This window comes from Lissotriton vulgaris, chromosome 6 (assembly GCF_964263255.1).
Source record: "Lissotriton vulgaris chromosome 6, aLisVul1.2, whole genome shotgun sequence".
Classification (NCBI taxonomy): Eukaryota; Metazoa; Chordata; class Amphibia; order Caudata; family Salamandridae; genus Lissotriton; species Lissotriton vulgaris.
In genome coordinates, this window is record NC_141694.1 from 1,428,348,643 (window position 1) to 1,428,375,026 (window position 26,384).

Genomic DNA, 26,384 nt, shown 5'->3' on the forward strand with positions numbered 1-26,384 from the left:
TCTTTCAGTAAACGATGCAATTGATGCAGAAGTGTGTTCAGTGCGGTACGCATCCTTCGATGAGGCCGTAGCCATTTTAAATCGCCTGGGGCCCGGGGCGCTGATGGCAAAGTCAGATATCGAATCAGCGTTCCGGTTGCTCCCGGTACACCCAGACGACCAGCGCATCCTAGGATTCATGTTTCAAGGTTGTTACTACATGGATAGATGTATGCCGATGGGGTGCTCTATATCCTGTGCTTATTTCGAGAAATTCAGTAGTTTTCTACAATGGGTCTTCACAAAGAAAACAGGTTTCCGAAATGTAATGCATTACCTTGATGATTTTTTGTTTCTTGGGGCAGCGGGGGAATTGGAATGTGGTCGAGCCTTGGCCGAATTTTGTGTGTTAATGAAACAGTTTGGTGTGCCATTAGCACCAGGAAAAACAGTGGGTCCCACGACTTGTCTCGAGTTTCTCGGGATCGAGTTGGACTCCATTGAAGGGTGTTTCCGTTTGCCAACAGAAAAAGTGTTGAAATTCAGGGCTGCACTGCAAGTATGTATACGTGCATCAAAAGTTACGCTGCAACAATTACAGCAGTTGGTGGCACAGTTGAATTTTGCCCTCAGGGTAATACCAATGGCCCGCCCCTTCTCCCGTTCAATTGCCCAAGCGATGGTCGGTCTTAAAGAGGGCCATCATCGCACGAGACTATCGGCCGAGATCCGCCAGGATATGCGGATTTGGTTAGCATTTCTGGCGGACTTCAACGGTAGAATTGTCTGGAATGAACCAGCCGTCTCTTCGGAAGAGCTGGGGTTGTGGACCGACTCGGCAGGAAGCATAGGTTTTGGCGCCATCTTCGGCACGAAATGGTCGGCACAAAGATGGCCGACATGGTGGCGTGAGAATGATTTGACAAATAATATTGCTTTCCTGGAGCTTTTTCCCATCTTGGTGGCCTTGAGAACATGGCCCGAGGGGTTTAGAGATCACTCGGTCATATTTTGGTCGGACAATATGACCGTGGTCGAGTGCATCAATAGTCAGGCAGCACGTTGTAAAATGATTTTAAGGCTCCTTAAAGAAATTGTCTTGCTATGTATGCAATTGAATGTGATATTCAGGGCAAAACATGTTCCTGGGGTGAAGAATCAGGCTGCTGACGCACTGTCTCGTTTTCAAATGCAGGCTTTTTTGGGTTTTCTCCCCTCAGCGGACCCAGAGCCGGCACCCTTCCCCGAAGCTCTCTGGTCTCTCGGTGCCCCGAACTTCGTCACCTCGTGGGAGAGAGTCTAGCACCAAGGACGAGGAAGGGATACGAAGGGGCGTTTCGGGCCTATTTAGCCTTTTTAGGGGGAGATAGAGAGCGACTTTGGGGTCACGAGGAAGGGGTAGTGAATTTCTTGATGTCCTTACGCAGGGCTGGGAAATCGGTGGCGACGGCCCAGAGGCATCGTGCTGCCATTTCCTTTGTTGCCAGAGCACACGCTATCCAGGACCCGACAGCGTCTTTCGTTGTGCAGAAGGCGCTGCGCGGGTGGCAACGCCTGGAGGGTCGCAGAGTAGATGAAAGGCGCCCTATAGGTTTGGATAGATTGTCCCAGTTGTTGGCCACACTCCACGCCACATGTTCATCTCAGTTTGAGGCGGTACTGTTCCGAGCCGCCTTTACGCTGGCATTCCACGGAGCAATGCGGGTAAGCGAATTGGTTGCAAGGAACAAACTGGATGTGTCGGGAGGTTTGTGCCGGGAACACGTTCAGATACGGGGAGAAACAATGACAGTCTCCTTTGTAAGGTCCAAGACTGACCAAGGTGGGAGGGGTGACTGCGTCGTCATTCGCAGGATTCCTGGGTCCTCCATGTGTCCGGTGAAGTGTTTAGAGGAGTACCTAGCACGAAGGGTGGCATCATGGGGGGGGACTTTGTTAAGACACGCTGACGTCACCCCACTGACGAAATTTCAGTTTCAGCGGGTGCTTGTGATGTCCATTGCCGCCGCGGGCTTGAACCCGGGCGAATTTGGGACCCATTCCTTTCGGATAGGGGCTGCTACTGAAGCTACAGCCAGGGGTCTTAATGTGGAGCAAGTGAAACGTGTGGGGCGTTGGTCCTCCAATTGTTATAAAAGATACGTGCGGTTGCACATGTTGTGAAGCGATAATAATGTACTCACGCTTCTTGTTTTGTTTGGTTTCAGTTACGCAAGCCTACGAGGCGGAGCGGACCATGCAGTCGACCTTACACCACGCCAGCGGTCAGACATCACCGGCTGTGAAAAAGGAGGTGTGGGTTGTGGGCCACTCATACGTGAGGCGTGCCGCAGACGTATTCAAAGCAGGTGACATGATTCACGTGGCTGGGGAATACGGGTACAGGGTGTCCTTCTATGGTAAGGGCGGTCTCTGTATTGACCAATTTCAAACATTTTTCGAGGGTTTGTTAGGGCGGACAAGGTCACCGCCGTCTATAGTTATAGTGCATGTTGGGGGCAATGATTTGGTCACCATCGGTAGACGACTACTCCTGGAGGCAATGCTTTCCACTGTAAGTTGGTTGGCGAGGAGAGTTCCGGGGTGCACAATTGCATGGTCCCATTTGATTCCACGTAAAGTGTGGCGGGGGGCTATCTCTGTTCCTGCTTTAAATCATTCCGTAAGAAAGCTTAACAATAAAGTGAGTGGGTTATTCCGTTCCAGGACATTGCATTCTATCTCCCATGGCTGTATTAATGATGACAGTATGTACGTGGGGGATGGGGTGCATTTGTCTTGGGTGGGGAATGAGTTACTCTTGGGTGACTTCTTAGCATGGTTAAAAATGTTGAATCATGACCTTTAGGTAGGAGCGTGTTGTGGGGGGTCCGGATAGCCGGTCAACTATCCGGCCTGTGGCGGTAAGGTCATGATCGGTGAGCACTAATTGGAAGATCCCTATGAGTGGGCGTCACCCAATACGGCTGGGAGCGCTCGGGGGAGGTGGCCTTTGGCCCCTCAACGGGGAGGCGGTCCCTTCTAAGGATGGGTCGCCGAAAGAAGAGGAAAGGCGGTCAAGGCCCCTTCCTGTGTAGGAGGGGTTACAGCCCCCTCCTGTTGAATTTCCCGGGGCCAGGGTCATCTGCGACGGCAGATGCGGTAAGTTGTGTGGGGTTGGGGAGAGGTCTCCGATACCTTCTAGATACCTCACACGAGTTCTCGAACGACCTTTAACTGGCGTCGAGTTGATAAGTGCCCCCGTCAAGTCAAGGTAAATTGGTGTAAGTTGCACTTGAGTACGCCTCGGTGCAGTCGCCCCTCCTAAGTGGGGGGGGTATGTTTTGGTTAGGGATCTGACACCGGTTATGACCTTGCCGTTGGCCCTTAAACGTTAGGATGTACAATTTCAATATTTCAAGTAAATGTTTTGTAGGATGTTAGTTCGGCTAGGAGAACCTCTGTATTAGAGAATATGTTAAAGTTAGCCTAACATCGCAATGTGGTATGAAATTGTACATTAATGTTTAAATGTTTTAAATTTTGTTTTTTAATAAATACGGCCGGGCGGGTCACTCCCGCCCACTTCCAAAAACTTCAAGAACTGTTTCCGGTTTCCCTCATTGTGGGGATTGTGTTGAGAGGGGGTGGCGGGTATCTCAGCCATATGGAAAGGGGCGACCACTCGGTCCCCCCGAACGTATGGCAGAGTGCCTCGATCCCCCCGGGAAGCCATTTTTTGGGCGGGAAGCGCGTCTCGGCTGGTATGCCCGAAGCGGCGTAGCCGGGGCGCGCTTTTTCCCGCCCTAGAGTGGGCTGGCCTAGACACTGACGCGGTGAGCCCCCCCCCCGGGCAGGCAGGGGCGGGTTTACGCCCGCCCTGAAGATGGATAAAAAGAGACGCAAGACCAGAAGACATCCTCTTGTTCCTGTGCTCTGAAGCTGCACCTCCTCGCTGCACGTGAGCTCGAGACGGAACGAAGAGCCAATTTTGACCCACCCACCAGCCCCTGATGACAGCGAGTTGTTTAATAAAGTTGATCGTTTATTCTAATTTTGTTTTCCTTTTTGCAGGTGGCGATAGTGTTATGTTGATGTTGAATATGTAATAAAGATCGGTCTAATGTTATAAGTTTTTGATTAAAAGAAACTTTGAATTTGAGGTCCATTTATCGAACAGGTTTGACAGTCATAGGGACCAATATACTCTTTTAGTTAGCATTTGTCGTATTTATTTTGGTAGGCGATAAGGTCATGATCGGTGAGCACTAATTGGAAGATCCCTATGAGTGGGCGTCACCCAATACGGCTGGGAGCGCTCGGGGGAGGTGGCCTTTGGCCCCTCAACGGGGAGGCGGTCCCTTCTAAGGATGGGTCGCCGAAAGAAGAGGAAAGGCGGTCAAGGCCCCTTCCTGTGTAGGAGGGGTTACAGCCCCCTCCTGTTGAATTTCCCGGGGCCAGGGTCATCTGCGACGGCAGATGCGGTAAGTTGTGTGGGGTTGGGGAGAGGTCTCCGATACCTTCTAGATACCTCACACGAGTTCTCGAACGACCTTTAACTGGCGTCGAGTTGATAAGTGCCCCCGTCAAGTCAAGGGAAATTGGTGTAAGTTGCACTTGAGTACGCCTCGGTGCAGTCGCCCCTCCTAAGTGGGGGGGGTATGTTTTGGTTAGGGATCTGACACCGGTTATGACCTTGCCGTTGGCCCTTAAACGTTAGGATGTACAATTTCAATATTTCAAGTAAATGTTTTGTAGGATGTTAGTTCGGCTAGGAGAACCTCTGTATTAGAGAATATGTTAAAGTTAGCCTAACATCGCAATGTGGTATGAAATTGTACATTAATGTTTAAATGTTTTAAATTTTGTTTTTTAATAAATACGGCCGGGCGGGTCACTCCCGCCCACTTCCAAAAACTTCAAGAACTGTTTCCGGTTTCCCTCATTGTGGGGATTGTGTTGAGAGGGGGTGGCGGGTATCTCAGCCATATGTTTACAGACACCCGAGAGCCAATCAGCTTTCTGTGCGCAAGTCGCGTGGCGCGCCCAGAGCGCTCCCCGGTGCGCGTACCGGGGTGCTGTCATAGATATATATATTTTTTTTAACCTAAATTAATCAAAAACCACTGGAGCACATATCTTGAGACATAGCAAAGGCACATCGGGCTACCAGTCCCTACAATTTTGCCAAGTTTGGTGCAAATCCATTCAGCCGTTTGGGCTAAAAGTGAGTTTGACGGCCCTATGGAAATTAACTTGGGGAAAACACGTTTTGGGACCCCCCTTTTATCTCGGCCCCCGCTTGACGAATCCCCCCGAAACTTCAAAGGAAGGACCGGAGCTCCACGAGGCAAATTTAAGGACGTTTTCAGGCAGATTCCTCAACCGGTGCCAAAGTTATTCCAAATAGAATTTTGAGATTTTGCATTGAAAAAAATCCTAACTATAACTACCTACTGGCGACCGCCAGCAGGTAATATATATATATATATATATATATATATATATATATATATATATATATATATATATATATATATATATATATATATATATATATATATATATATATATATATATATATATATATATATATATATATATTCACTGAAAAAACCATAGGTTTCACACCAGTTATAGTTAGGAATTAGCATTTAAAAAACCTATTAAATTCACTGAAAAAACCATAGGTTTCACACCAGTTATAGTTAGCTGGAAATTTTACTGATATAAAACCATTGAAATTCCCACGTTATAGTTAGTCGGACTCACTATAACTTGCGCGTGCAATGCACTGCTGATGACATCACATATTACATCACTCATGACATGGTCAGTGACATCACTCATGACATCACTGATGACACCATCCTTGTGACACAGTGACAGACCTCCTTTCAGTGTAATGTAACCCATGAAACACATATTCAAAAATAGAAACTAATATTTTCAAAAAAGTGGATATACCCATACCAGTTACAACAACCAATTCAGTAATATCACCATCTAATACACATCCACTCATGTGTATGTATATGGGTTATTAGATATTTTTATTAGTATCAGTATGAGTGTCTATATGGTTTGGTGGGGGTATTACTTAGCACATAGATGCATGAGTGACTGACTCTTTGTTTGTATGTGTTTTGAAGACAACATATGTACAGGACTGTATGGGTGGATGAGTGTCTATATGTGTTTGTTAGTGAGTGAATGACTGTCTCACTAGTGTCTTTATCAGTAACTACATATGTTTTAATCTAGTATATATGAATATTGATGTATATAAGTGAGTATATGTGAGAGTAAGAGATTGTAAGAGTTCCTGTTTAAATAAGTATGTGTTTCTATAAGTGATTGTTTAAGAGAATAAATATGTGTAATTTTAAATAGAAGTAAGGTGGAAGTGTGTGTATAACTCTATATTCAAATAAATGGATGTCCAATAGTTTATTTGCACGTGTGAATATGTGTGTGAGTAACTTTTGGATGAATGTCGGTGTGTAACAGGATGTATAGGTGTATCACTTCATATGATGAGTGAGTATATGTATGAGTGACTATATAGAACTGTTGGTGAATGAGTGGATGTGTATATAGATAGTGGAATTACTGAATTGCTTGTTGTAACTGATATAGGTATCTCCATTTTATTAAAAATTTCAGTTTCTATTTTTGAATATGTGTCTCAAGGGTTACATTATAGTGAAAGGAGGTCTGTCACTATGTCACAAGGATGGTGTCATGAGTGATGTCACTGACCATGTCATGAGTGATGTAATATGTGATGTCATCAGCAGTGCATTGCACGCGCAAGTTATAGTGAGTCCGACTAACTATAACGTGGGAATTTCAATGGTTTTATATCAGTAAAATTTCCAGCTAACTATAACTGGTGTGAAACCTATGGTTTTTTCAGTGAATTTAATAGGTTTTTTAAATGCTAATTCCTAACTATAACTGGTGTGAAACCTATGGTTTTTTCAGTGAATTTCATAGGTTTTTTAAATGCTAATTCCTAACTATAACTGGTGTGAAACCTTTGGTTTTTTCAGTGAATTTCATAGGTTTTTTTAATGCTAATTCCTAACTTTTTATACAGACTCATACCTATGTGTTTTTTAGTGAATTGCTAAAGTATGTTTTTGTAAAAATGAACACTATAATGTATATTGAGATAATATTTTTAATTTAAAATATTTTTTTTTATATTTCGCTTTCGGTGCGCGCACCGGTGCGCGTACCGTCAGCGCACTAACAAAAAAAAAGAAAAAAAAATGAAGGAGGGACTGTGTAATAGATAGTAAGACAGATAAAAAGTGTAAAAGGAAGTAACTGAGAAAAGAAAAATGAATAAGGGAGCAAAAGAAAGAAGAAATAGGAAGAAGACTAAAGCAGAGGTTAAGGGAGATTGTAAATGGATGTTGAAAGTAAAAAGAAGGACAGTTAAGTATGGGAATGTCAGGTAGTGACGGAATCAGAGGAAAAGAATAGCAGTGATTGAGGGAAAGTAAATATCAGTGAATATAAGTAAAAAGGGGTGAAAGAGGGTACATGTAAGTGAATAAGGGTAACACATGGGGAGTAATAGAGACAAACAAGAGAGAGAGTAAAAGAAGGACTGTCACAAAGGGACTAAGTGAACCAGTAAAAAAGGTAAGTGAAGGAGTGTGCATAGGCAGAAGTACTGAAAGAAATTGAATGTGGTCGGAAGTAAACATGGAACAAAAGAATAAGTGAGGGAAGCAAAGTAAGGAAATAGGGGTGCGGTAGGGTGACAGAAAAATAGTGAAAATAAAACAAAAGGTGATAACAAAAAAGATTTTGTAAACACACTTACCATATAATCAATGCAAACTTGTATCTATGAAAGATAAAAGAAAAAACACGTTATAATTTCTTAAAAATATATAATAAAATAGAAACAACAGTTCATGAGGTTTAAAAATCTACAAAAGTTTACTAAGAAATGATGCAATAGTGAAGGATACAAAAACAGAAAGAAAGTAATGTAGAAAGAGAAAAAAAAAGGAAAAAGAAATAGAAAGAGAACAAATTCCTAAAGGTAAATAAGATACTAAAAGAATGTAAGATATCAAATCAAAATCAGTAAAGATAAGAAAATAAAAGAAAAATGAGTGAAAAGGAGAGAAGTCTGATTGAGAAACTATAAATAAAAAAGAGGAATAGAAGATGATTGAGAGTGAGTGAAGTAAAGTAACAGAGTGAAGGGATGAAAGGAATGAAGTTAGTATAGAACGATGGATAAAACAGGAGTGAGAGAGTAAGTACACAGAAAGACAAAAGGAAGAACTAAGTGAACTACAGTACAATGGATGCGAAAGAAAAAAAAAGGAGAAAAAGAAAGAGAGGGTTAGGAAACTAAAGCAGTGGTACTGTGAGAATATGAAAAAGATAAAAAGTGGTGGAAGGAACAGAGGAAATGCAGACAGTTCCTATTAGATTAAGAAGTTGTGAATGAAGTGCACTAAAGAAACAGCGATGAAAAAAGAGTGTAAATTAGTAAAGAGAGGTAAATAAGGGTGAAAAAGAAAATGAGTATAAGACAATGTGAACACAATATAAATTACACAATGCAAACTACACAATAACTTCTACAATATGTTACATTATTTATTTTTGCTGTTCTCAGAATATATTGAATTTCACTTAAATTAGTGAGATCAAAGTCTTCATCATATAACAGCGGGAAAAAAAAAACACAATCTAAAAGATTGTGTTTAAAAAAACCCATTCAAACATACATCTCATATAAGTACACTAATCTTTGATTCACTTACTTTTCCGTGAGACCAAATTGCAGATAGTGAAGGTCCTTTTGGTGGAAAAAAGTCTGCTGTGCTCTATAACTTCCATTTCATCGACTTCCTATGAAAAAAGATCTAACAACATCATATGTTACACTTTCCTCACGGCCAATTTGTGTCAGATATATCAGTATTTTTTACTTTGAGATCCACTTAAAGTATCTACATGAGATTGCAGATAGTGAAGGTCCTTTTGGTGAAAAAAAGTCTGCTGTGCTCTATAACTTCGATTTCATCAACTTCTAACAACATCATATCTTACATTTTCCTCACGGCCAATTTGTGTCAGATATATCAGTATTTTTTACTTTGAGATCCACTTAAAGTATCTACATGAGATAAATAATTTCAAATATTAGATTAACTAACTAACTAACTAACTTTTATTAACTATTCCCGTCTTCAAAGGCCAATTCCCTTTACTAAAACTTTGGTTTTAAAAACACTAGATAAGAATTTGTAGAGTCATAAGGCAAACGTTGTTTATAAGTTAAATGAGAATCATTGCAGTAACTCCATCCATTTTCAGATTTTAAGTAGCATGTATAATGTCCTGAGGTGGTCGAAGATCCATCATGATAAATAATAGCTTCAGTTGTAAAGGTCCTTCCAGAAATTGATAACTGAGAAGCCACAAAATTTTTGATAGAAGTTGTCAATTTAGTTCCATCAGGTCTACATCGTTGGAAAACTAAAATAATATACTGCCCATACCTTTGTATAAATAATGTGGACAGCATTGTACAGTTACATTGGGTACACACCATATTATGATCTGCTGCTTTAACTAGATTTTTAAAAGACACTGATTTACAGTCTGGTAAAGTCAAATATATAAATCTTTCAGTGTCTATTGTAGTAGTACTTGATAAACTACAATTGTGGCAGTCATGCTGCCATTGATAAGAAAGACTGAAAAGATTATCTACATCTACACCTTCATCTTCCAAAACACCAAACATATACATTAAAAATTCCTGACAATCCTGCTGAATGTTCTGTGAAAATTTATCTTGACCAGAACACAAATCTAAAATATTTCGAATTTCTGTTACACTTTCTATTTGTGCTGTAACACTGCTACATTTCTGAAACACAGAATTCAATAAACCACACAATCTTTGATCCCGATTTTCAACAATCTGTTCTTGTAAACTTTTAAGAAAAAAAACAACATTAACCACTACATTAGCATAGCAGTTGACACCAGAACTGTTTTCAAACTGAAATCCAACAACATTTTCTCCACAATTCTTTTTCTTCCTGTTTTCAATTACAGTTTTCTCTACTTTTTGTCTTTTTGCAACTACCTCACTACAATTATCCTCATTTCTTCTTTTTCGGCCTACCACACGTTTTTCAAACAGAGGATATTGAGGCAAATGTGGAGCATACTCTCTTCTTAACCTATTGTATTCTTTAACACAATCTAGATCGGCAGAAATCTTTGTCTCATCACACGCAATCAAGTACAATCCTGATAAAGTTCTGACTCGAGATAATGCCACATATGCCATACCCTCTTTAAACACAGATCTTCCAATGTTCACCAATGCACTATCTACACTTAAACCTTGAGATTTATGAATTGTCACTGCATACGCCAAACAAACAGGAAACTGTTTTCGGCGAACATATAAGTCTTTTACAAGTAAAAATCTAGCAGAACAACGACTTATTTGTTGTACTTGTTCAATGCCATCAAATTTTATTTTTAAAAATTCAATTCCATCTCTATTTCTGTAATTCACAAAATCAACAACATAACCCATTGCTCCATTTACCAGACCGCTTTCAACATTTAAATTCCTTCTCAAAATGATACGACAATTTAAACACACATTCAGAGTCTTTTCAAAACCAGCTGTTTTTGAAATACTTTTCTCCAATGAATGCAATTTAGTTTTCAAATTTTCTGACAAAACAATTGTTGCACCCATATGCTCTATTTTATCTATTGCTTCCAGTTTCACAATCTCTTCATTTTCTAAGTCTAACATTTTTTGATTGAAGATGGAACATTCTTGCAGAGTTGGCATCAAACATATCCCAGATTTCTTCTCAGTCATTTTTTAAAAAATATTCTCTGGAAGAATGTTTTCATTTGCATACAAATTTGAAATTAATCGACTATGCAAAGCTTTTTTCCCTTTCTCAGTCATTTTTCCAATTCTTACATCTTGTAGAATATTTTTATAATCTTCATCCTTGGCCTGTCGCATATTTTGAAGCAGTTCAGCATATTTAAAATTTAGCCATATATTAACATTTCCAATGCTTCCAAGGGACTTCCTGGTATCTTCATGCGTAAGCATTTTAAACACTGGTTGTCCTTTTACTGGAGTCAACTGCAATAGATCTCCAAAAACAATAATGTGTTTTCCTCCAAATAACACATCATAGTCTGTTTTAAGAATTTCTTGCATTCTCAAATGCACAAAAGCAAGCATTAGATTTGAGACCATGCTTACTTCATCTATGATAAGAAGTTTCATTTTCTTCAAGACTCTTGAAACTTCAGAACACGCATCTCCAGATAGCTTGTTGTAATGCAATTTATTATCATGTTCAACTGGCAGCATCAATAAACGATGTAGAGTAATCCCTTTAATGTTATGTGCTGCCAGACCAGTTGGAGCAGTTACAACACAAGACAGTGGTGAATCAGTCCTTTTCTGCAGATAACTTGCAACGGCTTTAATTAGAAAACTTTTTCCTGTCCCCGCTTCTCCACTTACATACAGTCGGACAGGGTCAAATAATATACATGAGCACTCTTTTTTCTCATGTCTGAATCCATGTTCAATCTGCTCTGTGACTTCATCATATATCTTTTTCTGCTCAATGTTTAGTTGCGTTACCAAATCTTCTAAGTTAACTCCATCCTCTTGAGCTTGTTCCATAGCTCTTTCCACCTCATCCATGGCAGTGGCAGCTTCATTTTGGATAATTGGTCCTCCTAGTGGATCCTGGCTCAATGAAGTAGAACTCTGACTATCTTGAGAACTGTTTCTAGCTATCTCTTCAGCAATTGTGGTTTCTTGCTCCATTTCTTCATTCAACATTTGCAGATAATTTAGAAAAATAGGACATTCTATGGTATCCTTAGTTGCATTAAAAGAGTCTTCATAACAGAGAAAATCTCCAAGTAGTTCCTCTTCTGTACGCCATGGCTTAAAGAGTTGCAAAAGAGCTAAATAGTAAAATTCTCTTTTGTCTGGAACTTCACAACTCAATTTTCGATGATTAATCAAATGGCCTTTTTTCTGCTTCACTAGACATCCTTCATAGCCAATGAGTGCATATTTTCCATTATTGATATCTTCTGTGATGTTCCTCTTATAACTGTAGTTTTGAAGAACTTCATACAAACATGTGTTCTCAAGGTGAGTACTTCTATTTGGATAGTATGTATCCAACATATTTGTCTTCAAAATATCTGTACTGTTTGGTTCTTTTTCCGCCAAATATTCAATTTCTTGTACAGATTTCAAAACTCGGTTTCGTGTTGCAGCAAGACCAAGACTCACCCAAATGATTGTTCTTGATTTGGCATAGAGACTTGCTGATGATAACCGATCAGAACATTCATATGCTCCAATTTCTCGATGCGACAACATCTTCAGACTGAAACTGTATAATTTCTTGCTTAGACTCTTTTCATGTGAAATGTCCTCCCACATTTCCTTCAGTTCTGTCTTTTCTTTTTTGGTGATGTAAGATGTCACATATCGAGCCACAGCAATAGAGTTGTCAGCAACGAACTGAATATCCATGTTAGCATTCCACATGGACAAAATCACTGGGTTGTAATCGTTGATGTACTTAGATTCTTCATTTCTTTTCAAATTATATGTGTTTTTGGGAGATTTTCTCGTCACAGTATGTCGTAGAGATGACATCAAATTATTTACTCTTCCTTTAGAAATCACTGGTCGAGGAAATGCAAAACGACATTTCGTGTAGTACTTTTCCTTGTTTTTAAATTTTCGACGACAGTACTTTCCACAACGATGAGATTGAAAACGTAAAACTTGTTGCCTTAAATTGTTTTCTTCAGTAGATTTTGGAACAGCACATGTTGAATACTCTTCAATGAAACTCATCACTGTTTCATCTGAATCTGATCCAAATTTGGGTGCATCTTTAATCCACAACAACATATGTATATGAGGAGCACCTCTCGCTTGATATTCCTTCCTCCAAAAGAAATCCAAAACCTCTCCAAGGGGAGGATTTTTTTTGTTGGTAATAAAAGACATCATAGCTTCAAATCTATGATTAAAATATCTGCAAACATTCACTGGATCTAAAGAACACAGTTCTCCTGGTGTTTTCAATTCTATATTTGGTATGTTTTCATTTGCCTCTCGTAGAAATTGAAGTAAATCGTCCCAGGCATACTCAGCACAGCTAAGAGTGAGGAACCATGTAGGAGTTCCTAAGTTTCTTAGCATACATTTCAATTCTCCATGACGACGAAACCAATACTCGTTGGTTCCACGTTGACATGCCATGAGATTGATTAGCTGAGATTCCAAAATACTGTCTTGCAGATTAACTTTCTCCATAAAGTCCCTTGCACATACATTTTGCAAATGAGGTCCACTTTTTAATATATGATTAACTGCATAAGAAAGCCCAGACAAATCACTTTCAAACAGTAGATGAAATAAATATGGAATGCATTGACGAAACCTTGGATCTTCTGCATATAATCTTAGAGTCCGGTATTCAGCTGCAGGAATTTGAACTGGTCGATCATCATATCGTCCACCACAACCTGTTGGAAATAATTGTGGAAAACAACGAGCTTCCAAACTTTCTTCCCATACACTAATGGGACTTCCTTTTGCTGCCTTCATTTGAAACAAGTCAATTGCATTTCCCATTACTTCTTTGGAATGCAAAGGATGAACAGTATAATGTTCATATATTTCTTCAGTTCTAGACACATCAACTTTTTCAATTTGACCAACTGAAGAATCACTATCTTCTTCTGTAGCTGTTTCCTCTACTCCAACACTTACATGTTTGTAGTACTCATTGTTTTTAACTAAATACAACGTTGCCTTCTTGACTTTTTTAACATCCACTAAATCTTGCCAAATTTTCTTACTCTTTGTTGGAACCCCATTAACTAGAATAACTAAAGGATCTTCTTCTACTCTTTCTACACCAATTGTATTAATATTTTTCTTTACATCTAGAGGCAAATAAACAACTCTTCCCTTTAATCCTCTCAGTAAATCTGATGGAGGCAATTTCCCTGTCTTAGGCTCCATGCGAACAATAGCCTGAAAAGGATGGACACATTGAATCAAAATAGATTCATAAGTATTTAGATCCATCAATTCAGAAGGAATATCTATCAACTGAAGATTATTATAAACTGCTCTTGCAGGCATTCTATTTTCATTTAATTTTTTCAAACAATAAGTGCAAATACGCTGATCCAAACTCAAATCAAAAGAATTCTCCACCAACAAATAACTTACAAAATCCTCCCATTCACTATTATTTTCCAATTCACTTTTTGCATATAAATCAACTAACCTAGTCTGAATTTTATAATGAGTCCGTCGACAACACACACAAGTTACATTAGGCCTCTCACTTGATTTCACCTTAAACTTGATAATTTCCTCATCAAACTTTTCAATACTTGAAATTTGTCCATTATCTTCTGCATTACCATCCATTACTATATCTATTTCTACACTGTCCTCTTTGTTCCCAAAATAACAAAACTCAATTTCTTCACAAATAGTCTTCACATCCACTTCAGATCCATGCAAAAGAGCACTATTTAACTGTTTAAGCTTAAGTGCAGGACTTTTTGCATAATACAACTTCCTCACTAATTTCCTTACGTTATTATGATGCACTGCTAACATCCTAAAATGATGAAAAACACTCCGACAAACTTTTCTAGAAAGACATGCTAGTGAATGCCCTTGCAAACCTGTGCTTTCTCTCACTCTGCAAGGATCTAACTCTTGCAGGATCTTCATTTTTTGTTTGAGACTTTTTTTACTATATGTACGTAAGAAATTTCGAAGCAAATCAATTGATTCCTGTCGCACACTACAAATACTACTGCATTTCCATGTGTACACTGGACCCTTAGTACGTCTCCCTAAAACTTCATCAGCTAAGACCTCTTCTGCATCTCTAGATACAAGTTTCTCTTTTTCCATCACACAACTATCTTTCACCTCATATGCACGACCACTGGTGTCAACTGCATGCACCAAATCATTTTCCTGAAAGTAACTCTCCTCATTAAAAAAAGGCTCAGAACTTGAACTATGCATCCATTCACCAGAAAATACTTCACAAAAATTACTCCGATTAATAATTCTTTTCCATCTACTGTTCGATTTGAAAACATCCATTGCCTTATTAAGTATCCTAATTCTATTGATTATTAAAATAAATAATTTTTTCTTAACTTCAAAAGCCTGATCAACAATCTTTTCTACACTTTTCTTTTTCTTGTAAAAAGCAGCTTTTAGTTTACTTTTCTTTTCATTTTTTAGCAAATTTAAAACTACCCTATTGCGAAACATTCGCCTACGAATGTCCCTAAAAACATTTACCCTTCTATTGCTAACCATTCTCTTCTCTCCTGGTCCAATGGAAACATTTTTTGTGGGCTTCTCTTTCCTTTTTAGATTTGTTGACTTTTTCTGTATATTCACATTAGCAATTTCATTTTTTTTCCTACGACATATGTTGCGAAGAAAAGACTTAATTGGCTTACCAGAAGCTTTTCTGGTGTTTTTTGAAGTAGTTGTTGAAGAGGATTCCATAAACTCTGTTGTTGATGTTCTCCTTTTCCGTATGGTATTTTTGATATTTCTTTGCCTTGAAGGCATTTTTGCTTCCTTTTCAGAAGTTGATTTGAATCTGTTGTTCTGTTAAAAAAACACATGAAAGACCACTATTAGCAAACAACAAAGTAATGTTAAAAAGCAAACAATATAAACAATAAATTGCAACATATTTAAGTTTATACAATAGCAACACATGGCTTTATTTTTAAAGGCCTTGCGCCACCAGTGCGTCACTTATTACCCATGTTTAAAGTCAAGCATCAGCTGCACATGGCATTCATAAATAAGGGCCAAATGCAAATACCAATCAATTGCACCCAAAAATCGATTTTTCAATAACATGTAAGAAACACTGCGCAAAACCTAAGTACAACCACTCAATATCATCAAACAAAGTCAGGGTCTGATTTATAAAGGCCTTGCGCCACCAGTGCGTCACTTATTACCCATGTTTAAAGTTTTGCATCGGCTGCACATGGCAATCATAAATAAGGGCCAAATACATATACCAATCAATTGCACCCAAAAATCGATTTTTGAATAACATGTAAGAAACACTGTGCAGAACCTATGTACAACCAATCAATATCATCAAACAAAGTCAGGGCCTTATTTATGAAAGCCTTGCGCCACCAGTGTGTCACTTATTACCCATGTTTAAAGTCATGCATCAGTTGCACATGGCAATCATAAATAAGGGCCAAATACATATACCAATCAATTGCACCCAAAAATCGATTTTTCAATAACATGTAAGAAACACGGCGCAGAACCTATGTACAACCAATCAATATCATCAAACAAAGTCAGGGCCTTATTTATGAAAGCCTTGCGCCACCAGTGCGTCACTTATTACCCATGTTTAAAGTCATGCATCAGCTGCACATGGCAATCATAAATAAGGGCCAAATACATATACCAATCAATTGCACCCAAAAATCGATTTTTCAATAACATGTAAGAAACACGGCGCAGAACCTAAGTACAACCACTCAATATCATCAAACAAAGTCAGGGCCTTATTTATGAAAGCCTTGCGCCACCAGTGGGTCACTTATTACCCATGTTTAAAATCATGCATCAGTTGCACATGGCAATCATAAATAAGGGCCAAATACATATACCAATCAATTGCACCCAAAAATCGATTTTTCAATAACATGTAAGAAACACGGCGCTGAACCTAAGTACAACCACTCAATATCATCAAACAAAGTCAGGGCCTTATTTATGAAAGCCTTGCGCCACCAGTGCGTCACTTATTACCCATGTTTAAAGTCATGCATCAGTTGCACATGGCAATCATAAATTAGGGCAAAATACATATACCAATCAATTGCACCCAAAAATCGATTTTTCAATAACATGTAAGAAACACGGCGCAGAACCTAAGTACAACCAATCAATATCATCAAACAAAGTCAGGGCCTTATTTATGAAAGCCTTGCGCCACCAGTGCGTCACTTATTACCCATGTTTAAAATCATGCATCAGTTTCACATGGCAATCATAAATAAGGGCCAAATACATATACCAATCAATTGCACCCAAAAATCGATTTTTGAATAACATGTAAGGAACACTGCACAGAACCTAAGTACAACCACTCAATATCATCAAACAAAGTCAGGCCTTATTTATGAAAGCCTTGCGCCACCAGTGCGTCACTTATTACCCATGTTTAAAGTCATGCATCAGCTGCACATGGCAATCATAAATAAGGGCCAAATACATATACCAATCAATTGCACCCAAAAATCGATTTTTGAATAACATGTAAGAAACACTGTGCAGAACCTATGTACAACCAATCAATATCATCAAACAAAGTCAGAGCCTTATTTATGAAAGCCTTGCGCCACCAGTGCGTCACTTATTACCCATGTTTAAAGTCATGCATCAGCTGCACATGGCAATCATAAATAAGGGCCAAATACATATACCAATCAATTGCACCCAAAAATCGATTTTTGAATAACATGTAAGGAACACTGCACAGAACCTAAGTACAACCACTCAATATCATCAAACAAAGTCAGGCCTTATTTATGAAAGCCTTGCGCCACCAGTGCGTCACTTATTACCCATGTTTAAAGTCATGCATCAGTTGCACATGGCAATCATAAATAAGGGCCAAATACATATACCAATCAATTGCACCCAAAAATCGATTTTTGAATAACATGTAAGGAACACTGCACAGAACCTAAGTACAACCACTCAATATCATCAAACAAAGTCAGGCCTTATTTATGAAAGCCTTGCGCCACCAGTGCGTCACGTATTACCCATGTTTAAAGTCATGCATCAGCTGCACATGGCAATCATAAATTAGGGCAAAATACATATACCAATCAATTGCACCCAAAAATCGATTTTTGAATAACATGTAAGGAACACTGCACAGAACCTAAGTACAACCACTCAATATCATCAAACAAAGTCAGGCCTTATTTATGAAAGCCTTGCGCCACCAGTGCGTCACTTATTACCCATGTTTAAAGTCATGCATCAGTTGCACATGGCAATCATAAATAAGGGCCAAATACATATACCAATCAATTGCACCCAAAAATCGATTTTTGAATAACATGTAAGAAACACTGCGCAAAACCTAAGTACAACCACTCAATATCATCAAACAAAGTCAGGGCCTTATTTATGAAAGCCTTGCGCCACCAGTGCGTCACTTATTACCCATGTTTAAAATCATGCATCAGTTTCACATGGCAATCATAAATAAGGGCCAAATACATATACCAATCAATTGCACCCAAAAATCGATTTTTGAATAACATGTAAGGAACACTGCACAGAACCTAAGTACAACCACTCAATATCATCAAACAAAGTCAGGCCTTATTTATGAAAGCCTTGCGCCACCAGTGCGTCACTTATTACCCATGTTTAAAGTCATGCATCAGTTGCACATGGCAATCATAAATAAGGGCCAAATACATATACCAATCAATTGCACCCAAAAATCGATTTTTGAATAACATGTAAGGAACACTGCACAGAACCTATGTACAACCAATCAATATCATCAAACAAAGTCAGAGCCTTATTTATGAAAGCCTTGCGCCACCAGTGCGTCACTTATTACCCATGTTTAAAGTCATGCATCAGCTGCACATGGCAATCATAAATAAGGGCCAAATACATATACCAATCAATTGCACCCAAAAATCGATTTTTGAATAACATGTAAGGAACACTGCACAGAACCTAAGTACAACCACTCAATATCATCAAACAAAGTCAGGCCTTATTTATGAAAGCCTTGCGCCACCAGTGCGTCACTTATTACCCATGTTTAAAGTCATGCATCAGTTGCACATGGCAATCATAAATTAGGGCAAAATACATATACTAATCAATTGCACCCAAAAATCGATTTTTCAATAACATGTAAGAAACACGGCGCAGAACCTAAGTACAACCAATCAATATCATCAAACAAAGTCAGGGCCTTATTTATGAAAGCCTTGCGCCACCAGTGCGTCACTTATTACCCATGTTTAAAATCATGCATCAGTTTCACATGGCAATCATAAATAAGGGCCAAATACATATACCAATCAATTGCACCCAAAAATCGATTTTTGAATAACATGTAAGGAACACTGCACAGAACCTAAGTACAACCACTCAATATCATCAAACAAAGTCAGGGCCTTATTTATGAAAGCCTTGCGCCACCAGTGCGTCACTTATTACCCATGTTTAAAGTCATGCATCAGCTGCACATGGCATTCATAAATAAGGGCCAAATACATATACCAATCAATTGCACCCAAAAATCGATTTTTCAATAACATGTAAGAAACACTGCACAGAACCTAACTACAACCACTCAATATCATCAAACAAAGTCAGGGCCTCATTTATAAAAGCCTGGCGCCACCAGTGCATCACTTATTACCCATGTTTAAAGTCATGCATCAACTGCACATGGCAATCATAAAAAAGGCCAAATAAAAATACCATTCATTTGCACCCAAAATCGATTTTTAAATAACATGTAAAAAACACTGCGCAGGACTTATATACTAACATACAATTTCACTTCTAAAACATAACTATCTGCTTCCAAATATTCTCCATAGAGAAAATAAATCTCTATCTAAATTAAATGAATCATTACTTACCTTTAGAAATGCTTTTGGAGATTGAAAACAGTGTCAGACACACACACCAATTTTTCTTTAGCAGAGGAGAAGGTGTGCTCTCAATACACTGAAACCAAGACTGGCATAGAAAATCTCTATCTTTGTACACATATGCCTTAATTCAACCAATGAAAACTCTTCCCTCACTATTTTCAAACCAACACCCATCCCCCTCTCAAACCTTTCTATCTGTTACCATAGCAACTCCCTCCTAACTGAACTGTAAGGTTCAAAAGTTTATCTTACAATGTTGCAAATTAACTCAGCAAGGATGTTTGACCTGTCAATACAGCAGCCTATACAGGGTATTTTTGCTTTTGGTGACTTTTTTTAAACCATTCAAATTGCTTCTTTCACACAACATAACCATACACCCTAACTTTCAGTTTTCAACTATCTGAATCCACCAATCATTGCTAGTGATTCAAGAGCACAGAAACTCCACAATTATTTTTTTGTGAACTCCTACTGTTCCAACTGCCATTTCATTCCCACACTTCATCTGACTGGACCAGAACCTTCTCACATCATGTACTCTGTTTGGGTTATTGGACATAGCTACATCCACTGGGCTCAAAGGTATGCAGCTAGCAGAAATTTTCATAACCTTGATTTATCAAATGTGGAAATCAAGTGGATTGGCCACAGAGGATTAAAATGTCACCAATTGATACCATTGGTGAAAACCTTTTTGCATCTGCCAGAACCTGACCTTATAATTGTGCACTGTGGTGGAAACGATCTAGGCACATTAACTGGGGTAGGTCTGGAAATGCTATTAAAGGACACCTTTCATCAATTGATGATACTTTTTCCCCACACTGCCTTGGTATATTCCAATATATGCCAAAGACAGAAATGGAACTGGTCCAACCAATTTGGTCCACAATTTGAGAAAGCACGGAAACATGTAAATAAATCTGTTTCTGCTTACATGAGAGACTATGGAATGGGTTCATTATACAATAATAACTTGCGTTACAACATGCAAGACATCTACAGAGGAGATGGAGTGCACTTCTCAGATGAGGGGAATAGAATATTCCTCCTGAATTTAAGAATGTGTATTGGAACCTACTTGTAGGTACCTAAATCAACCACAGAACCCAAAAGCTCTTTTCAGAGCTACCCTAACTCTGATCATTCAAAGCGTTTATTTTTTTCTAACTTTTTTCACTATTTTTCACCAAAGTACGCTTTCGGGTACGCTTAAAGGTGCGCGCACCAGGCGCTACCCCCGCGAAAAATTAAAGAATTTTTTTTTTTTTTTTTACGTTTATGAGCCTCGTAAGCCCCCCTCAGAAAACCTAGAGGGTCAAGAAGTCTCTACAGTTCCCCCTTCTATCCATTCCGAACATTGTTTACCCTCCATCTTGTGTCTCGATTGTTCCGAAACACAAAATGGAGGACTCCCGTAACGCTGCCAGTGCGCGTAAAGGAGCGCGCACCCCTAAGCGCTCGTTAAAAAAAGGTGGGAAAGTAATTTACGGAAAACCCAATGGAGACACTTTCATCAAATATAGAATACGCCCTACTACATAGCAGTCCCTACCATTTGCCCAAATTTGGTGAAATTCCATTGAGACATTTAGGCTACAGGCCTGTCTAAATATCCTGAGGTAAATTACATGACAAAAACACACTTGTAATGTTAGAATTTACAACCAATTAAAAAGTATCTCTCATTTTCTACGATTATTTCCTGACGTTTGATTGGTTAAGTACAACAATATATATAAAAGAAGAGAGGGAAACACAGCCATTTTGACTACTGCTTCCTGAAGTACACTTGAAAACAAATTTCACTGACAACTTCAACTAATTTCTCTAAGGTAACTTCTAATTATGGAAGTATATTGTACACGTTAAGTTTATTTCTTAAAAAATATTCTGTTAGTGATATGCTATCCCTCTTTAATAGTTAGAGATAGAGATAGACTTCTCTGTAATAGTTATGGATTGAGTTAGGCTTCTCTGGTATACTAGCTCTACTAATATAGTTAATTTATATGCAATTTTCAGAAAGAAAATGGAAGGAGAAAATAAGGCAAATGATACTTCTATCAAAGTAAAGGTGGAAAAACCAGAAGATGAAAAAAAAGAAGTTGATTTCATGGATGACTCTTTGGATGAACAGTTTATAGAATGTTTGGAAGAAATTGAATCATGTACATATAATTATGAGGAAATTCCGGACAATATTATGTTAGAAATTTTATTAAATTATGAAAAAGAATCAGAGGAATAAATTTATCTTTAATAATTTCAATTGTTTCAGACAATATTCTTTTTTATATGTAATTCATGAAGTATTACCAAAAATGTTTAAAATATAAAGTGAGACTTATAGTATACTGTTCAACTATTTTTCTGTTACATAGTAAGTTTACTCATAGTTACTACCTTTCTCCCACTATATTATCTCATATGAATATTTTACACCTCATTTTCATAAGTGAACAGGATAGACTACTCATGATCCCCTAGAAATTCTCAGGGAGTGCTTAAAAGATCTGTTTCTCCTTTCCAGACAGACTATATTATGAATTCCATATACCACAAAAAATACAATAACAACATGCAAGATGTCTACAAAGAAGATGGTGAACATTAAATTTAAGTCTCTTCATTAGTACCTACATGTAGGTACTTACATAAAATAAAAAAATAAAAAAAAAAACAATTCATAAACATACAATTTTTGAAGTGATTATTTTTCCATAGTACCCTCCTCGATACGCTCCCCGGTGCGCGCACCAGGCGCTTCCCCCGCGAAAATCGAAAAAAAAAAAAAAAATTTGAGGCCCCGCGGGGCCCTTTAATGGCCCCCATATCAAACCTAGGGGGTCAGGGGGGGTCTACCCTGCCCCCTTATGGTCAATTCCACCCTTTGTTTTTGCCACCTCTTATGACTAGATTTTACCGATAGACAAGATGGCGGCCGCTCCGGACTGTTTAGAATGTTTACAGACAACTGAGAGCCAATCAGCTTTCTGCGCGCAAGTCGCGTGTCGCGCCGGGAGCGCTCACCGGTGCGCGCACCGGAGAGCGCCTATAGATATATATATTTTTTTGAACGTTAATTTCTCAAAATCCACTGAAGCACATATCTTGAGACATAGCAAAGGCACATCGGGCTACCAGTCCCTACAATTTTGCCAAGTTTGGTGGAAATCCATTCAGCCGTTCGAGCTAAAAGTGAAATCGACCGCCCTATGGAAATTAACATGGGGAAAACGCGTTTTGGGACCCCCCTTTTATCTCGGCCCCCGCTTGACGAATCCCCCCCAAACTTTCAGGGAAGGACCGGACCGCCATGAGACCATTTTCCTGAAAATTTCAGGCAGATTCGTCAACCGGCGCCAAAACTATTCAAAATAGAATGTTGAGATTTAACATTGAAAATTATCCTAACTATAACTACCTACTGGCGACCGCCAGTAGGTAATATATATATACATATATATATATATATATACATATATATATACATATACATATACATATACATATATATATATATATATATATATATATATATATATATATATATATATATATATATATATATATATATATATATATATATATATATATATATATATATATATATATATATATATATATATATACATATACATATACATATACATATATATATATATATTCACTGAAAAAACCATAGGTTTCACACCAGTTATAGTTAGGAATTATCATTTAAAAAACCTATTAAATTCACTGAAAAAACCATAGGTTTCACACCAGTTATAGTTAGCTGGAAATTTTACTGATATAAAACCATTGAAATTCCCACGTTATAGTTAGTCGGACTCACTATAACTTGCGCGTGCAATGCACTGCTGATGACATCACATATTACATCACTCATGACATGGTGAGTGACATCACTCATGACATCACTGATGACACCATCCAGTGAATATGTGTCTTTCTGAAAAATAAATTAGTGAGTTATGTTTAAATATTTAAATACATATATTAGTGTTTCACTTTGTGTATAAGTGGCTACATGTGTTGATAAGTAGCTACATGCGTATGTATATGAGTTATTTGATATTTTTATTAGTATCAGTTTGAGTGTCTATATGGTTTGGTGGGAGTATTACTTAGCACATAGATGCATGAGTGACTGACTCTTTGTTTGTATGTGTTTTGAAGACAGCATATGTACAGGACTGTATGGGTGGATGAGTGTCTATATGTGTTTGTTAGTGAGTGAATGACTGTCTCACTAGTGTCTTTATCAGTAACTACATATGTTTTAATCTAGTATATATGAATATTGATGTATATAAGTGAGTATATGTGAGAGTAAGAGATTGTAAGAGTTCCTGTTTAAATAAGTATGTGTTTCTATAAGTGATTGTTTAAGAGAATAAATATGTGTAATTTTCAATAGAAGTAAGGTGGAAGTGTGTGTATAACTCTATATTCAAATAAATGGTTGTTCAATAGTTTATTTGCACGTGTGAATATGTGTGTGAATAACTTTTGGTTGAATGTCGGTGTGTAACAGGATGTATAGGTGTATCTCTTCATATGATGAGTGAGTATATGTATGAGTGACTATATAGAACTGTTGGTGAATGAGTGGATGTGTATATAGATAGTGGAAGTACAGAATTGCTTGTTGCAACTGATATAGGTATGTCCATTTTTTAAAAATTTCAGTTTCTATGTTTGAATATGTGTCTCAAGGGTTACTTTACACTGAGAGGAGGTCTGTCTCTGTGTCACAAGGATGGTGTCATCAGTGATGTCATGAGTGATGTCACTCACCATGTCATGAGTGATGTAATATGTGATGTCATCAGCAGTGCATTGCACGCGCAAGTTATAGTGAGTCCGACTAACTATAACGTGGGAATTTCAATGGTTTTATATCAGTAAAATTTCCAGCTAACTATAACTGGTGTGAAACCTATGGTTTTTTCAGTGAATTTAATAGGTTTTTAAAATGATAATTCCTAACTATAACCGGTGTGAAACCTATGGTTTTTTCAGTGAATTTCATAGGTTTTTTAAATGCTAATTCCTAACTATAACTGGTGTGAAACCTATGGTTTTTTCAGTGAATTTCATAGGTTTTGTTAATGCTAATTCCTAACTATAAGTTTCACTTTATAAATAAGACTGTTAGCACTCTAGTTGTTCTTTTTAACACTCTGGTACATTCTGTCATTGGGCTACAGTTGGGCTACATCTAGTTGAAATTTGGGCTACATTTACAATTTTTGGTCTCTGGTGGCCATCTTTGGGCTACATTGGGCTACTTTGGGCTACATTTGGGCTACATTTTGGCTCTAACATATATTAAGCCCAATGTAGCACAATACATATTTTTATAAAGTTAATTTTTTTCCAAACCACTTCAGAATAGGGCTACCTGTCCCTACAATTATCCCATTTTTTTTTTTAATTTTTGGGGGGAGCGCTCCCAGAGCGCGCCCCGAAGTGCGCCCCGAAAAGCGTATTTCTGAAAAGCGCCCCCTGGCGCGCTCAGGGGAGCGTCCCGTGAGCGCCAATATCGCAAACGAAAACATGATCGTGACGTTCGCGTAGCCGCGACCGCGTGATACGCACGGCGTAAGCGCACCCGGAAGTACTCGCGCGAATACGATCGTGCAACGTAGGCGTCTGACACGCTTACGCGGCGCGCCTCTGGCCGCGCCCCGCGGCGCGTCGCGTAAGCGCGTCGGGTCATGTGACCAGAAAATAACACTTTTCATTGGTTCATAACAGTTTTGGTTTCATAATGATGAAGCCCATGGTCATGTGACCTGTAAATAACACTTTTCATTGGTTCAATAATTATTTTTTTCTAAATTTAGAGAAACCCACCCATTTCTCTCACTATTGATTTGCACTTGGAGAAAGCAAGAGGTGTTTTGTGAATTTTGAACTCATACTTTCCTGATCTACAACAATGACTGCAAGGGAGTCCTCCAGCAGTGATTCAGATGGATTTGTGCAAGAGGACCCTCCTCACCAGAAAACAAAGAACCACTTCATCTGGAAATTTTATGACATCCCTGAAGGACAAAAAAAAGTTAATGCAAGTAAAGTAACTTGCAAAATATGTGGAAGTATTTTATCCAGAGGCAATCCTCTAAAAAAATACAGCTTTGGAAATGCCAATTTAATTAGGCATGTCAAAAGAAGACACCCCAACAATTACTCCAGGGAGAGTGTCAGGGAGCTGGCAGAGAAGGCACGAAGAGATGGAAGCAGCACCTCCACTGGTGGAGCAACACCTTCAGGTTCAACACGTGCAAGAATGGTCCCTAACATCCAGCCGGTATTTGCAGGAATAAAATTTTTATGCAAGGACTGTGACGAACTACTCTGTTACGGGGAGCAGAGCGTTGAACTCATTGCAATAAAGAAACAGGAACACCAATGCTCTCCCCGTCCCTAAATTTTCTCATTTTTTTGCTCCTGTTGAGCATTTTCTGAATCCCTGTTTTTGTTTTTCCCCTGAAAAAAAACCAAAAAAAATATAAAATCGTTTCAAAAAGTATAAAAAAAATATAAAACAACAAAAACAAAAAAAAAGTTCTTTTCAG

At 38.4% G+C, this 26,384-nt stretch overlaps 1 protein-coding gene across 1 annotated transcript in view; it reads right to left on the reverse strand.

Moving 5' to 3' along the window:
* LOC147708957 (uncharacterized) overlaps positions 1-19,881 on the reverse strand; it is a 113,597-nt gene extending 93,716 nt beyond the window's left edge. The window contains exons 1-2 of the mRNA XM_086925804.1: positions 19,777-19,881; positions 12,232-15,706 (exon numbers count right to left, since the gene is read on the reverse strand). Of these exons, the coding sequence (XP_086781930.1) occupies positions 12,232-15,667 (3,436 nt within the window). The 5' untranslated portion in view covers positions 15,668-15,706; positions 19,777-19,881. The remainder of the gene's footprint in view (positions 1-12,231; positions 15,707-19,776) is intronic.
* Between the last annotated feature and the right edge of the window lie 6,503 nt (positions 19,882-26,384).